Source organism: Alosa sapidissima, chromosome 15 (assembly GCF_018492685.1).
Source record: "Alosa sapidissima isolate fAloSap1 chromosome 15, fAloSap1.pri, whole genome shotgun sequence".
NCBI classification, from domain to species: Eukaryota; Metazoa; Chordata; class Actinopteri; order Clupeiformes; family Clupeidae; genus Alosa; species Alosa sapidissima.
In genome coordinates this window covers 26,723,455-26,738,454 of record NC_055971.1, presented here as the reverse complement: position 1 = coordinate 26,738,454, position 15,000 = coordinate 26,723,455, and the positions used below count along the sequence as shown (strand labels likewise).

General features: G+C 47.7%; 2 protein-coding genes across 4 annotated transcripts in view; both read right to left on the bottom strand.

Annotated features, from left to right (window-relative positions):
- The window catches only part of prkd2 (protein kinase D2), a 56,422-nt gene extending 55,233 nt beyond the window's left edge, over positions 1-1,189 (bottom strand). Inside the window, exon 1 of the mRNA XM_042064324.1 lies at positions 1-1,189. This exon is cut by the window's left edge and continues 78 nt beyond it. Within this exon, the coding sequence (XP_041920258.1) occupies positions 1-264 (264 nt within the window). The 5' untranslated portion in view covers positions 265-1,189.
- Positions 1-15,000, bottom strand: part of strn4 (striatin, calmodulin binding protein 4) — a 39,008-nt gene that overhangs the window by 9,187 nt on the left and 14,821 nt on the right. The window contains exons 10-18 of one of the 3 annotated variants that reach the window (XR_006023107.1): positions 14,469-14,644; positions 13,748-13,795; positions 13,471-13,592; positions 11,995-12,162; positions 11,666-11,806; positions 11,295-11,393; positions 10,664-10,750; positions 9,613-9,825; positions 8,185-8,960 (exon numbers count right to left, since the gene is read on the bottom strand). Coding sequence is in view for 1 of the 3 variants with exons in the window: in XM_042064325.1 (XP_041920259.1) it covers positions 9,656-9,825; positions 10,664-10,750; positions 11,295-11,393; positions 11,666-11,806; positions 11,995-12,162; positions 13,471-13,592; positions 13,748-13,795; positions 14,469-14,644 (1,011 nt within the window). In the remaining 2 variants the exon portion in view is untranslated. Of the gene's footprint in view, positions 1-4,489; positions 8,961-9,612; positions 9,826-10,663; positions 10,751-11,294; positions 11,394-11,665; positions 11,807-11,994; positions 12,163-13,470; positions 13,593-13,747; positions 13,796-14,468; positions 14,645-15,000 lie in introns of those variants that run through there. The other 2 variants (XR_006023106.1, XM_042064325.1) reach the window with 2 other exon arrangements.

Here is a 15,000-nt window from a genome sequence, read left to right as displayed (position 1 = left end):
GGTCAGTCCGATCTGAATGATGAAGGAGACCCCAATGGGTGCCGGGAGCACAGGCGACAGGGTGCCCACTCCACCGGGGCCCTGGGTCACTGCCACCCCCATGTCCAGCGAGGGGGGGAACCCCGAGACGGTGGCCCCCGGAGGCATGGCCATGGGGGGCCCGTGTTGCATGACCACGGAGCCTGGGGGCGAGGGCCCCCCAGGGGGGAAGAAGACCGGGTGGGCCAGGGGCCCCGAAGGCATGCACGGGCTAGCGTTGGCCATCACTGGGCACTATCGGCTGAGTGTCCGCGAGGTAGACCGAGAGAACGAAACGGATGGAAAGAGAGAGAGAGGGAGGGAAAAAAATAGAGAAAGAAAGAAAGAAAGTGTGTGTAGACAGGGGAGCAAGGAGCAGAGATGGGTGTGAGGGAGCGGACACACACACTCACACTCTCACCTTACACCTCTGCTCGCACGCTTGCTCTCACCTTAAACACACACACACACACACACGCACGCTCACTCAGTCGGTGACTCGCACACACGCAAACTGCGAGTCCAAACGGCCTCTCCCAGGTCACTCCTCTTTAGGTCGGCTGTCCACCTCAGAGTGTTGCAGTCCTTTCTCCCTCCGTCCGTCTCTTCTTCTCTATCCCCCGCTCCGTTCAGACTTCCAGCAGACCTCTGTTCACACCTTCCCCATTACGTAAGCCTCGTAGATGAACACGGCAAGTTCTTCAGCTTCTGATGTTCTCTCTCTCTCTCTCTCTCTCTCTCCTTCAGTCCTCTCCTGTTCCCCTCCTCTCTCTCTCTCTCTCTCTCTCTTGCTCTCTCTCTCCCTCCTCCCTCTCTTCCTCTGCTGCGAGAGGGGAGGAGAAAGTCCGGGCTTCAGCAGGAAACCCACTGAAGGAAGAAAAAAAAAAAAAAACACTCTCACACACACACACACAAAGCCTCAACAAAGTTGAAGGAAGATAAACACTCCCCCCCCCCCCCACACACACACACACAAAGCAAAAAAAAAAGTTTGTTGTTGTGAGCCGGTCCGTAACAAAATGGCCTCCTTCCTGAGGAAACAGTGCTGTGAGAGAAGGAGAACCTGTGTGTGTGTGTGTGTGTGTGTGTGTGTGTGTGTGTGTGTGTGTGTGTGTGCCTGCGCGTGAGAAAGACAGCGAGCCTGGTTAGGCTTGCTATACGAGTCGGATTGTGTTTCAGTTTCTCACCGAGGTGAGTCGGATGAGCCTGCCAGAGCGAGAGCGAGGGGCGGCCCCAGCACTGACTCCTCCCTCCCCCCTCTCCTGGCCACTCCCCAGCAGATTACAACACAGCTCTGTCTGACAGGAAGTGGTGGGACAGACAGGCCTGTCGCCCAATCACAGGGCTGGAAGTTTGTTCTGAAGCCCTATTGTGAGTTCACACCAGCCCTGCCCAGTCCCACCCCCTCCTAGCTCGGCCTCCCTGCCTCCTCCCCTCCTTCCTTCTCTCTCTCTCTCTCTCTCCATGACTGAGTTCCAGTCATTTGTTTTGTTTACTCCCTTTCTCTGGAACAATCTGTGTCCTTCCATTCTGCTCCACCATGCTACAGGAATCGTTTTCTCTCCTCCCCTTTTCTTCTCCCTGTGGCCCCCCTTTTCTTCCCTTCTTCTCCTCCAGACTCTTTCCATTCCTGGCATCTACATGCCCCATTGCCTTCCAACTTACTCGTTTAGACCTGCCCTTCAACCTTTAGGCCTGCTCCTTAACCTAGACTGACTTCACATAGACCTGGCATGTCTCTCCACCACACATGCAGACTCCATATAGCCACACTGCATCCAATTCAATTGTGAATGCAAATATCATCTCAGAATATACTATACAGTATATCATATAGCCTCAACCTAGAACAATAAACAGTTAAAGGTTTTGTGGACATGCTAAATGATAATAGTTCTATGTAATGATGATAGTCCTACATAGTTTGGAAATTGCTTTGGTTTGTTCTTTGATCAAAAAAATGTATCAATCAAATAAACAGCTAAGGTTGTTTCTTAAGATCTTTATCTCATCTTATTTTAATTACATCTTAAGTCATTAATTAATTGATTTCCAACAGGCTGATAGATCAAAGACAGTATTTGACACAGGAGGCGACATGCACAGCTTAAAACAAATTACGTGTTTTCAAATGTTACACGGCCTGACCCACGCCTGCATTCTGGCACAGTGCCTGGGAACCTTAACACCCGACTCTGAATGACTCTGAATCTGCATGCACCCGTTTCTGGTGCAGGTGCAACAGGACCAGAACCAGAGGTGTTCCAGGTCGGGCCGGTACCAGAGATGTTCCAGGTGGGGCCGGTACCAGAGGTGTTCCAGGTGGGGCCAGTACGGGTGCCAGGTCTGATTCTACTGCCCCCTCATCCCTACAGGAGACAGGTGCAGAGGGAGTAGACGAACACTGCCTCTACAGTAGGACAGGGTTTCCCCTCCAACACACACACACACACACACACACACACACACTTCTCACTCATTCACACGCACATACACACACACACACGCAGAATTCTGTGATCCCATCTCATCTTGCGTAACTCTGTACGTTTTCTTATGCAATACGCGCACACACACGCACACACAAAGGGAATTGTAGGGCATGTGATGTATTCCTGTTCTATTTTAAGACACCTTCACACCCTTCAGGTGCGTTTGTTTACTCACCAGTATCAGAGACACAATGACCTCATCTGCCTCACGGCCATGACGCTGCACGCCGGCCAATCAGAACGTGCACTGAGGTTCTTAGAGGAGAGGAGACACATTTAAACTGGACATGTGCTCCAGTTATTGTGGAGGGAACTGCAACACATTGTCTCATTATAGGACCAGGAAATATGTAGAGTACAGTTAGTCATAAAGGGAGCAGCAGGCCCCAGCTGTGTCGCAACTGGCTGGGGCACCTGCACTGTACGCCGGCGACCCGGGTTCGATTCCCGCCCCGTGGTCCTTTCCGGATCCCACCCCGACTCTCTCTCCCACTCACTTCCTGTCACTCTCCACTATCCTGTTGCATTAATAAATACAATTAAAAAAAATAAAAGGAGCAGCAAATTCAGATGGATTGTTCAGCCTAGTATGGTCAACTGAGTAGGGTCCATATTTATGACATATTACTGTGCCTCTCTACACTGTCAGACAGGGGGCACACTTTCCTCCTCTCTCATTATATGGTAAATAGCCTGCATTCTGGGGTAATTCCCTGTTGAAAGGGCATTGGGGAGGGAGAAGAAACAGGTTTTTCTAACAAATGTGTAAATCCTTACAGGTCTCCATGGCCTTTCCTACCCTGGGGTGATAAGACAGACTAGACTACCCATGCTGTGGACTCATCAGAGGCACACCCTTCTGAACTCAAGTGTATTTGTGTGAAGCAAGGAGGCCACATTCCTCTGGGTGAGAAGTGGGACAGCACCCCCACCAACAGCTCCCCTAGCTGAGTCTGTCATTGACAATGACCGTTACAGTATGACGCCCAAATGCTGTTAGGGGTGTGTGTGTGTGTGTGCGTGCGCGCTCAGGAGAGACATGCTTACATCGGACCTACACAGTATCTTCCTGATCGTCTGTACATTTTAACTACATCATATCAGTGCTCCCAAATCAGTTAGTTAGTTGTTACAATTTGAGGAACAAGGAAATATTGAGACAAGATAGGATTATATATCTTTGAATATAAATCAGGGCACTAAAAAAAACAAGTGTTGAAAAACTGGACCATGTGAGGGAAATGGGGACGTCTGGTTCCTCTATGAAGTCATTTGGTAGCCCAGTAAGCTCTGAAAGGACTCCTCACACCCTAAACAGTGTTTTCCATTCCTCCCCTCCAACAGGCACCACACACCCAAACAACCAGACATGGGGGCAGCCTCAGTCCTCTCACCTGCTCTTACACATGGCACCTCATGTATTCATACGTCTTAACATACATGCTGTCTATTCTGAACCAAGGCCAAATAACTCCCCTCCCCTCTTACTCATGCACCACCCAGCCAGGGTGATGATGAGAATGATCAGTACCGAGAACTGCACTAGTATTTATTCATTTATGTTTTTAACCACTTATGTAACTACAATTTAACTTATATTGTCTGTTTGCTGTGTTTTTATGCCACCAGAGTGCCAAAGACAAATGTCCAGTGTATATAAATTCAATGTCCAATGTAAATTAAGTGGACAATAAAGTTTTTATCTATATCTAGTACAAAATGTATATGAACTAAATATTGTGTTCTTTATTTTGTATACATTCTCAATATTGTACAGTATATAAATATGTTTTCCGTACTACTGGAAACACCAACAGTAGGACAGAAATGTCTTGTGTGTGTCAACATATTGGCCATCAAAACCCATTTCTGATTGTGAAATCGTTGGCATACCTGCTGTGCACACCACGGGCATCTTTTATTCACAGGTACTACAGAGGACCACAGACAAGAAAAGAAAGAGGCAACAGAGCCAACTGTAAATTCTATGTACAAAATTGTTTCTTTTATTTGTTTTAGTTGTGTTTTCAGTGATGACCCGGGCCTGTGAAATGAACAAGGACTACAGAAAAGAAAAGGCAGAAGATGAAGTCATGTCTATGTTTGATAGAACGCGGTTCAAAAAGATGCCATACAGAAGACGAAAAGGGGTCGTTGTTTGATACAGGCTAGAATGAGGTTCAAACCAAAGCAAACCAAACCAAAACACAGGGCGAGGTCCCCTCTCCCTTGAAAGTTAGAGGATATTGTTCTCGAATACAGCTTAATATGATGTACAAAATATCACACAGTGATAAATTGCTAAAAACACAAATAAAAAACAGCGTCCTTAACCTTGGCCGCGGACTGCAACCGTTTCAACCCCCCCATTTTTTTTTCTCGTTTTCATCTTATACATTCTTACCCAAAAACATGTGTTTTTTACATTTCAATTCTCAACCACAAGCAAGTTCTAAGCCTAGCGAAAAAGAATGATTCACTTATGATACTACAGTATTCTTACATCTTCATAATTGCAATAATAATAATAATAATTAATATTTCTATCAAAGAAAAAGCAACAAACAGGGCTGAAATTGATTGACATTTACACTGTGTGACAGGAATTCATCATTCAGCATCTTGTTCTTCTTTCTTGCACTTTTTTATTTCAATTTTATTTTCCTTCTCCCTCCACAAAACATGTTGATTTGTCTTCTTACTACAAAGGAATGTTTTCTTCCTCGTTTATACACGCCTATGTTTCCATTCACTGTTTGTTTTATCACCCCCCCCCCCCCCCGTTTAATTACTGTAGCCAGACGTAGCCAGACAGGTGTGTCAGTGTCGCCATAGATACGATAAAGGAGGACATTAAAGTGTACTCAACCCCACAGCGGACCCACCTCAGATACCGGGGTCAGCTTGGGTAGTGCGCGTACAAAGCTAACCTAGAGTGTGCTCATTGGAAATACCTCTGCCAGAGCTGGCAGGGCCGCCCGGTCGGCCAGTTGCTCGGTCACCCAGCCACAGTCTAGGGCACAGGGCAGTTATCATCACACTATATACGCCACAAAGTGGCTGCCACACCTTCAGCTAAATGGGGGCATCAAGCACACAGATCTCGCTTCCCCACCACTGGCCTCACACAGACGACCTAAATGGCTGATGGGAAAACACAAAAAAAAGGGAAAGACAGAAACGGAAAGAGTGTCGTGAGCGGCCGTTTGGCTTTATGGGTTAGTGTTTACGACCTTCTAGGCACCGGCTGTGGCTCTGAGGGCCCAAGGGTGACCTCCAACCAGAGGCCACAGCAGAGGTTGCCGCGGCGACGTGGTTACTGATTGACCGCGTGGTCTTCCGCCTGGCAGCCCGGCGTCACGCCGTGTTTCCACCGCGGGGACACGGCCTCCGGGGCTCTGACCGTCTCGGAGCCGGAAAGAACGCGAGCAGGCATACAAACAGCCGCCAAAAAAGCCAACCCCGCCGTTTGGGTCGGTCGGTCGGTCCGGCCACTTCTGAGGAGCCGCCGACCTCTGAACTCGGCCACCGCTGTCCGAGGCGCCTGGAGAAGCAGACGGGCTCAAGAGGCTCTCTCTTCGCTTTCCTCAGTCTATTTTCTCCTCCCTTCCTCGCTGGGATTCCAGGAACCGCCATCACCAAAGCCGCCAGCGGATGCCCGTAACGGACCGCCGGCTCTGCCGTGGTCAGCAGCCCACAGGCGAACTCCTGTCACTGCTCTGGCTGCAGTCCCCGCTTCGTTTTCCTCTCTCTCTCCCCCTCTCTCTCTCTCTCTCTCTCTCCCTCTCTCATGTTTGTGTGCTTCTGTTCTCAGCTCGCTGTGTTTTATGACCTCTGGCAAAGCATTCATTCTGGGAACGGCAGGGAGGACTTCTCATTCCCACAAGCCCCTATGCCTAAAGGATACTGTCCCCACTGGACAGAGTGGGAGGATGTGGAGAGAGAAACACACACACACACACACACACACACACACACACACACACACACACACACACACACACACACACAAACACACACACACCCACACCCCTCTTGGCACTGTTTACCTCATTAGCCAATGCCACTTCCTTGTAACTAACTGTTTCCTGGTCTGTTCAAGCATCTCAACTCAAATCTGCACGAATCAAGCAGTAGTGATTTCAGTTGACGCGTTCGGTTCAAGAAGAAATGCCACAAACTCCACACTGGAGGGTTGCACCAAACGGACTAATAGATAAAAGACCCTGTAAGCAGATTTGTGAACCCCCCCCCCCCCCCCCCCCCCAACCACCCCGTACAAAAGAAATGATTTAGCATTTAGCCCCCCCCCCCCCCACACCCCACACCTTCTGGTCTCCCTCAGTAGATATCTGGCGTTTCAGTAAGGAGCGCGCCAAGAAGCCAACGCTATAGCAGCGCGGCGCGACTCGGTTCGGTTAGATCCGACTGCGTCCAGCAGAACTGACCGCCAGGCCGAGATGAGAGGAGAGGAGATGGAGTGATTTCCAGCCCCCTTGGACCCCTGGAAGTGGACTCGTCACTTGTCACCAACACGAGTGCCCCCCACTGTGAAGGGAGTGGAGGATGTGGTGAAATGATAACAGGTTACTGGCAGTCCCTCCAATAGGCTTTACAAGCAATGAAAAGAAAAAGAGAAATAAACACCCTAAAGCACATCACTTTAGCTTTAGCTCTCTCTCTCTCTCTCTCTCTCTCGTTGGTGAGTGACTCCCCCTGCGGGATGGACCAGCTTGGGGAGAGAGATTATATAAACCACACACACACACACACGAGGCATAACCCGCACTGGATCCCTGACTCAGAGGAGTCCTATAGCACCACAAGTTAAAGAGAGCAGGCATGCGTGCATGCGGGGTGTGTGTGTGTGTGTGTGAGAGAGACTGTGTGTGTGCATTAGTGTTGCATGATGCACTGATAATAGAAATGTATCGTGATACCTTTAAAAATTCAAAATGCTGTGATACTCTATTTTTTATCAGTGCTGATACTTTAAGCATGGTGCATGGATCAGGTTTTAACAAAAAGCAATGTTTGATATCAGTTTGAAAAAGAATGTCAAGTTCCATGTTCTGCTGTATAGGCCTATTTTATCACTTCTGTTAATGCGTGTAAGGATTTTGTAATGGTTTTGTTTCAACATGGGTATCCAGATACCTTGGAACTGTTCATATTGTCACAATTTTGGTCATCATGTTGTCTATATTGATGCGTTTGGTGTGCATTTAGTGTGTGTGTGTGTGTGTGTGTTGTTATTATTGGTGGAATGATGGGGACCGGGTAACACCGCCCTCTCCCTTCTCACAGCGTATGGTTACACACCTCTGATGTTGAGACAGAGGCTTATAGACCGGTGTGTGTGTGTGTGTGAGTGAGTGTGTGTATGTCTACAGAGGCCATTGATCATGGCTTTTAATGATGAGGCTGAAATGGACTTTAGTCATAACCGTTATTTGAGAGATTGTTTTGCTTTGCAAAGGTTAAAAATACACTGACACTCTTGTGCAGTTGTAAATGTTAGTACTTATATACATACAGAGACGTAGAAAATGGGGCTATATGCATAGACCTAACACACACACACATCAGATGTTGAAAACATCAGCACCAGCAATGCAATACTGAGTGAGTGAGAGGATAAGTAACATACACTCACATACAGACATTTCTTTACACACACACACACACACACACACACACACACACACACTCTAAGGCTAGGTGTAGGGATGTGAGGCTGAAATTAAAGCTCAATTGTGTGCAGCAGAGTCTATGAAGGAGCAGCTGACAAGAGTCTTCCCCTTGTGATGTCTTTGGAATGGGCATGCATTGACCACACACACACACGCACGCACGCACGCACGCACGCCAACTGACAAGGTCAGAGAAAACCAAAGCAGTGAGGATGCGTCCACAGCATGCTGCTGTAAAACTGGACTGTATAATGTTCCTTATGAAAAGAGAGGAACTAGAAAAAGAGAAAATAGAAAAAGAAAGAGTATTTGCAAAGGCCCAAGCCAACAGCCTGAGCCTTGAATGTGTGTGTTTGTGCGTGTGTGTTTGCGCAAGGTGAACAGCAACCAGATATGAAGTAAGCATATAAAAAACGTCAGGTAGTGTGTGGTTCAAAAGCATCTAAAACATTGAGAAGTAGCTAGAGTTGTTAGTTTGAGAACCAATGACAAGCAATATTGTATGTCACAACCACAGTGCACTGCATTGTGGGAAAACAAAACAAAACAAAAGGATCATGGGAAACTTAGGCCTGCAAAAATAACATATTCACTGGGAAGTAGGATATGATGTCCTCTCCTACATCCACCCAAACCACTCTGTGTGTGTGTGTGTGTGTGTGTGTGTGTGTGTGTGCGCGGTGTGTGTGCATGTTCTATGTTTGACTGCTTCAGCCTTGTGGTCCACTCATCTGGTCCATTGGTAAGGATGCCTCCCCTAAAAAGAAAATAAACACAAATAAATATCAGATACTATCTTTCAAACAAACCCAATACACACACACACACTAGTCTTTTCCTGCGTCCCACACACACACTTGTGTACCTGTAATGGTAGCCACCTGTTACGACAGCTGTGCAGTGTGTATGTTAAGTAAACGTACCTCCCGAGACCTTAAAAGGCATGCTAATAAGAGGCGCTCGCCGCTAGCACCCACGCATTTTAGCTCCCTTGCTTGCATGCTTGCCTTCCAAGCCAAAGTGCCCGCAAGTTGCAAGTTCAATCCCAGGCAGATGTAGTTACACATTGTTGAGCACAAGAATGTGTCTGTGTATACTTAAATATGTTAATTAATCAGCAGTGTTTCCCACAGAATTAAATTCCATTTGTGGTGGTTGGTTCGCAGAATTAACTTGAATACAGTTTTTAACAAATTAGCACAGTGTGGTTATGATGCTAACCAGATTTAAGCACAATTTAGTACAACCTGGAAAATCATTGTGTGGTGGTCAGTGTTGATATTGTGGTGGGCTGCCACAAATAAGTCAATTAATGTATGGGAAACACTGGTCAGGCACTTGATGGTTAAGTGTGTGTGTGTGTGTGTGAGTATGTGTGCGTATGTGTGTGTGCATGCACGTCCTCTCACCTGTGTGTCCGACGCTGCGTGGCACGCATGCGTGTGTGTGTGTTCAGATAAAGATCTTGGCGAGGGCGTCGGCGCCGGCGCTGGCGATGAGTGGCTGCGAGGGGTGGAAGGCCACGTCGTGGATGGCCTCGTCGTGCTTCTTACGGTGAGCCGTGATCTCCTGCACGCACGTGCGGCTCTCCAGCATCCACAGGCGCACCGAGCAGTCATGGCCTGCAGGGGGAGACACACACACACACACACACACACACCGGACACGGTATTTTAACCATTTATTTATATCCACATGGAGAAAAGTGGTTCAGGGACACAAATATTAAAAGATGCAATATAACACACACACACAAACTTATGGACCAATGTATCACTCAATTCTTATGGGTATAAATAACAACATCTCTGTCATATGTGGTGGCTGCCGATAATTGCAAAGATGGCACAGTACTTCGCAAGCCTCAGGAAGAGGATTAATTCTAAAGGCCTAAAGGAGAATACTTCTGCACATAAGGCTTTGTGAAATATGAACACAGGTTAGCACATCTCATAAGGAGAAAAGGTATGCAGATAGGGCTCTGTGCAATATGAACATAGATTAGCACATCTCATAAGGAGAAAAGGTCTGCAGATATGGCTCTGTGCAATATGAACACAGGTTAGCACATCTCATAAGGAGAAAAGGTATGCAGATAGGGCTCTGTGCAATATGAACATAGATTAGCACATCTCATAAGAAGAAAAGGTCTGCAGATATGGCTCTGTGCAATATGAACATAGATTAGCACATCTCATAAGGAGAAAAGGTCTGCAGATAGGGCTCTGTGCAATATGAACACAGGTTAGCACATCTCATAAGGAGAAAAGGTCTGCAATATGTAGCAATCTGTGCAATATGAACATGGACAAATTTTGACAGTTTCTGCAGTATACAGTATCCGTAGTACACTATGTAGACTCAAGTCTAAATCACAAGCGCAGAGGAGAGCAGAGCAAGGGAGGGGAGAGGAGAGGAGAGGAGAGGAGAGGATAGGATAGGATAGGAGAGGCTACTCACTTCCAGAGACCAGATAAGTGCCTTTGGGGTCAGTGGTCAGGCAGGTCACAGCGTCCAGATGGGCGACCATTGAGTGGACCACTTTACCTGAGATGAGACCAGAGAGGACAGAGTTAACACAAACCATCACACACACAGGCAGGCACACACACACAATATTAAGTATGGAATACCTTAAACTTACATGAAGTTGATACAAATCTTAACCTCATGATAATTTTAAACATTACTTATGTTTAAAACGAGTAATGCAGAGTCTGTTAACATTTACATTTAAAACATAAGACTCTTGCTTTTGTCTTTCACAAGATCATTCAGAAAGTAATATTTTGTGGCACATCTGCATGTATAACACCGGCATTATAGGCAAACCTTATTCAAAAGTTTAATACAATAAGTGCCATAAGTCCAAGTGCATATATTTTTTCAGATTTTCCAAGGAACAGGTAATGTACTGACACTAATGAGAAGCTGCGGGCCGTATGAAATTTGACCGCGGGCCGTGATTGGTCCCTGGGCTGGACTTTGGACATGCCTGACCTACACAAACACAAACTTTCTCTTCACACAGATACACACACACACACAGATACACGCACACTCACACAGATACAGATACACACACACGTACCGGTGTTGTTGTCCAGGAAGCGGATGGTGCGATTCTCGTGTGCCGTGATGGAAATGGGCTGAGAAGGGTGGCTGACCACGCGGTTGATCAGCTCGCTGCCTACAGGGGGCAACACACACACACACACACACACACACACACACACACACACACACACACACACACACACACACACACACACACACACACACACACATCATGTAAGACAAATCCTCATCTGCCATGTATTGTGTCTTTGGTTAAAATCAAGTACAAAACAAGTAATGCACACTCCTAAAGCACACTCCAAAAGACCAAACAAAATCAAACTCTGACACACACACACACACACACACACACACACACACACACAGATTTGGCCATGTGCTTACCGTCCTTGGTCTGCGTCTCCAGGGACATGATGCTCTGCTCCGTGTTGAGGTCGTACAGCAGAGTGTTCCCGCCGCCAAACGACACGACCACTTGAGAGGGGTCAGAGTTCACGAAGGCCACCGATGTGGGGGTGCCGTGCTCTGGTGGAACAAACACATTTACATTTTACACACAAACTTACACACATGCAATTCCATCAACCCTTCCAAAACACACACAGAAGTGCGCACACACACACACAAACACAAACACACACACACCCACACCTTTCTCCTTGTTAAAAACACACACACACACACCTTTCTCCTTGTTCAAAACACACACACACCTTTCTCCTTGTTGAAGACGGACAGGCAGGGGCTGGAGTTGTGTGGGTCCCAGATCCGCACGGTGCCGTCGGCCGAGCAGGACGCCAGGCGCTTCAGGGAGGAGGAGTAGGCCAGACCCCACACCGAGTCCTCATGGCCCGCCAACACACTGCTCTCCACACCGGGGTCTGGGGGGGGGGGGGGGGGGTCACACACACACAGAAACCACACACACACACACAGAAACCACACACACGCACGCACGCACGCACGCACGCACACACAGAAACCACACACACACACACAGAAACCACACACACACACACACACACACACACACACACACACACATTAGCACGTCACAGACATTCATGTTCAATACACAGAGAGTATGCTTGTGCACATGCTATTGTGTTTGAACAAACTGACTGTGTCAGACCCTATTGTTTTGATGTTTGTGCTCGACACTAACCAGCAGCAGAGCGGTGTCGCCCTCTACGGGTTGCTCTACAGTACTACACCCTCACCTTACAGTGTGTAGGGAGGCAGCCTGACACATTTACATACATTCATAAAGTTAATCTCTATATCTCACACACACACACACACACACACACACACACACACACACACACACACACACACACACACACATATATAGACTGGCTGTCTGGCAGATGGTGGTGGTCTGTGTTGCAGCACGTGTAATCTTCTCAGGCTTAGCTTGGGGTCAGCCAGCTGTGACTGGCACACACACACACACACACGGCTACATGTAAGGTACACACATATGGAAGGTTTAGGGGTGACTGGGGCCTGGGGGGTGGGGTGGTAAACTTGGTCTGAATGCCCAACTCTGACACACACACACACACATCCGAATGTTATGGTGCTCATTTATAATTCAATACAATGGCCTCCTCGCCTCCCTTGTTTTGCCTTGCTTGTGTTGAGGATACGTGTGTGTGTGCGTGTGCGTGTGCGTGTGCGTGTGCGTGTGCGTGTGCGTGCGCGTGCGCGTGCGCGTGCGCGTGCGCGTGCGCGTGCGCGTGCGCGTGCGTGTGTGTGTGTGTACTGAACTGCTTGTCATTTCGTTGGCCAGATTTACCATGCTTGTCTGGGTGTGGGATTTGCATGGCATTGCCCAGGTTTTAGTATGAGGTTGTGGCTGCGCTTAAGACGTGGGATTTGCATGCCGAGTGAGCATCTTTGTGAGTGTGTGTGTGTTAACAATATTTGTTTGCTACCAACATACTGGTTGGGCCTGTGGATTTGTCTGTGTATGTACATGCATACATACCTGTGTGTGTGTGTGTGTGTGTGTGTGTGTGTGTGTGTGTGTGTGTGTGTGTGTGTCTAGGCAACAGAGATGGAGCGAGAAAGAAAGAGTAAAGGGAAGGACGGGTGCAAAAACAAACAGAACAGAATAAAGGGAAATAGAGGTAGAGAAAAGCAGGATGAGAAGAGGCAGGGATGAGGTTGCTATGGAGACTTGCCGTAGTTGTCGTAGGGGTCCACGTTGAGGTCCGGAATCTTCCAGCAGCGAACGGATCCGTCAAGACCTCCACTGTAGCACGACTCGCCCTCATCCCCCATAGCCAAGGAGAGCACTGCTCCACTGCGCACACACACACACACACACACACACACACACACACACATATATGGTGATAGTGGGTGGGCACATGTGTGTGTGTGTTTTTGGAGTGTGTGTGTGTGTGTGTTTTTGGAGTGTGTGTGTGTGTGTGTGTGTGTGTGTGTGTGTGCTCTTACCTGTGAGCTCTGAAGGTATAGATGGGCTCCACGTCCAGGGCAGCGTTTCTAATGTAAACACAGTAGAAAAGGTGTGACTGAGTTATCAAAACATCTGCCACACATAGGATCACCTCACTATCACACACAGAGCCTGAGAGTGTGATATGCACAGGTATACTATGCAGGTTTAGGTATTTTTGGCGAGTGTAGAACTCCCTCTAGTCGGGATGTATTTATATATGTTACTCTGCTATTGTAAATAGCAAACTTCTCACTTATCCCCCCTGTACACAATGCAAATGCTTTTGTTGTGGAGGTGAAGGATTAACAACAGACAAAAACCATCTTCAAAGAGCTATATCTACTGACAAGGTAATGTTTCACGATTCCCGCAAGGTTTGGCGGGGCGTCGCTCTTGGAAGTCACATGGCTGGTTTTCTCGGTAGGGACTCGCTACGGCTATGCTGTATAGCTATGCTAGGTGAACTATTCGCCTATTACAAGTTCGTTTACCATTAAAATTGGCTTCATAAACGTGAAAATCTTGCATAGTGTGCCTTCAAAGTTAATCTGTGTGTGTGTATGTATCTGTGTGTGTGTGTGTGTATAGTTGAAGTGTATGCTGAAACAGCTTGAAGGTGTGTATCCAGTATGTGTTTTTTGTTTTTGGGGTGTGTGTGTGTGTGTGTGTGTGTGTGTGTGTGTGTGTGTGTGTGTGTGTGTGTGCATGTGTTCGTACTTCTTGGAGTGCATGGCCTTGTTGAGATTCCAGAGCTTGAGGGTTCCGTCTTCTGAGGCGGTGAGCATGACGGCCTCGCTCGGGTGGAAGTCGAGCGCGCGGATGGCGTCAAAGTGGCTCCGCAGCGTGAAGCGAGGGTTCCACGTCTTCTTAAACTCCTCACGGCTGTCCTGCAGCTACTCCCACACACACACACACACACACACACACACACAAAGGTCAAAGTGTTATCTGGATATAATACTGCATCACTTCACCAGAGAAAGCCATTGGGTGCTTGTGATAAATGGAGCACAGCACATTTTGGGTCAAAGAGTGTTTGTGCATGGGTGTGTGCGTGGCTAAGTGTGCATGTAGTTAGTTGTGACAGTGTTGCTCTGTTCTCCACCCCTTCGAATGTAAACACACACACACACAGAGTTGTGTGAGTGCCCCTGTCCAGGAGAAGCAGGAAAAACACAGGGGGCAAGAAGAGGTCACACAAACACACACAGAGATCAAAACAAGGTCTCTCAGTCTTCTGGGACCAATA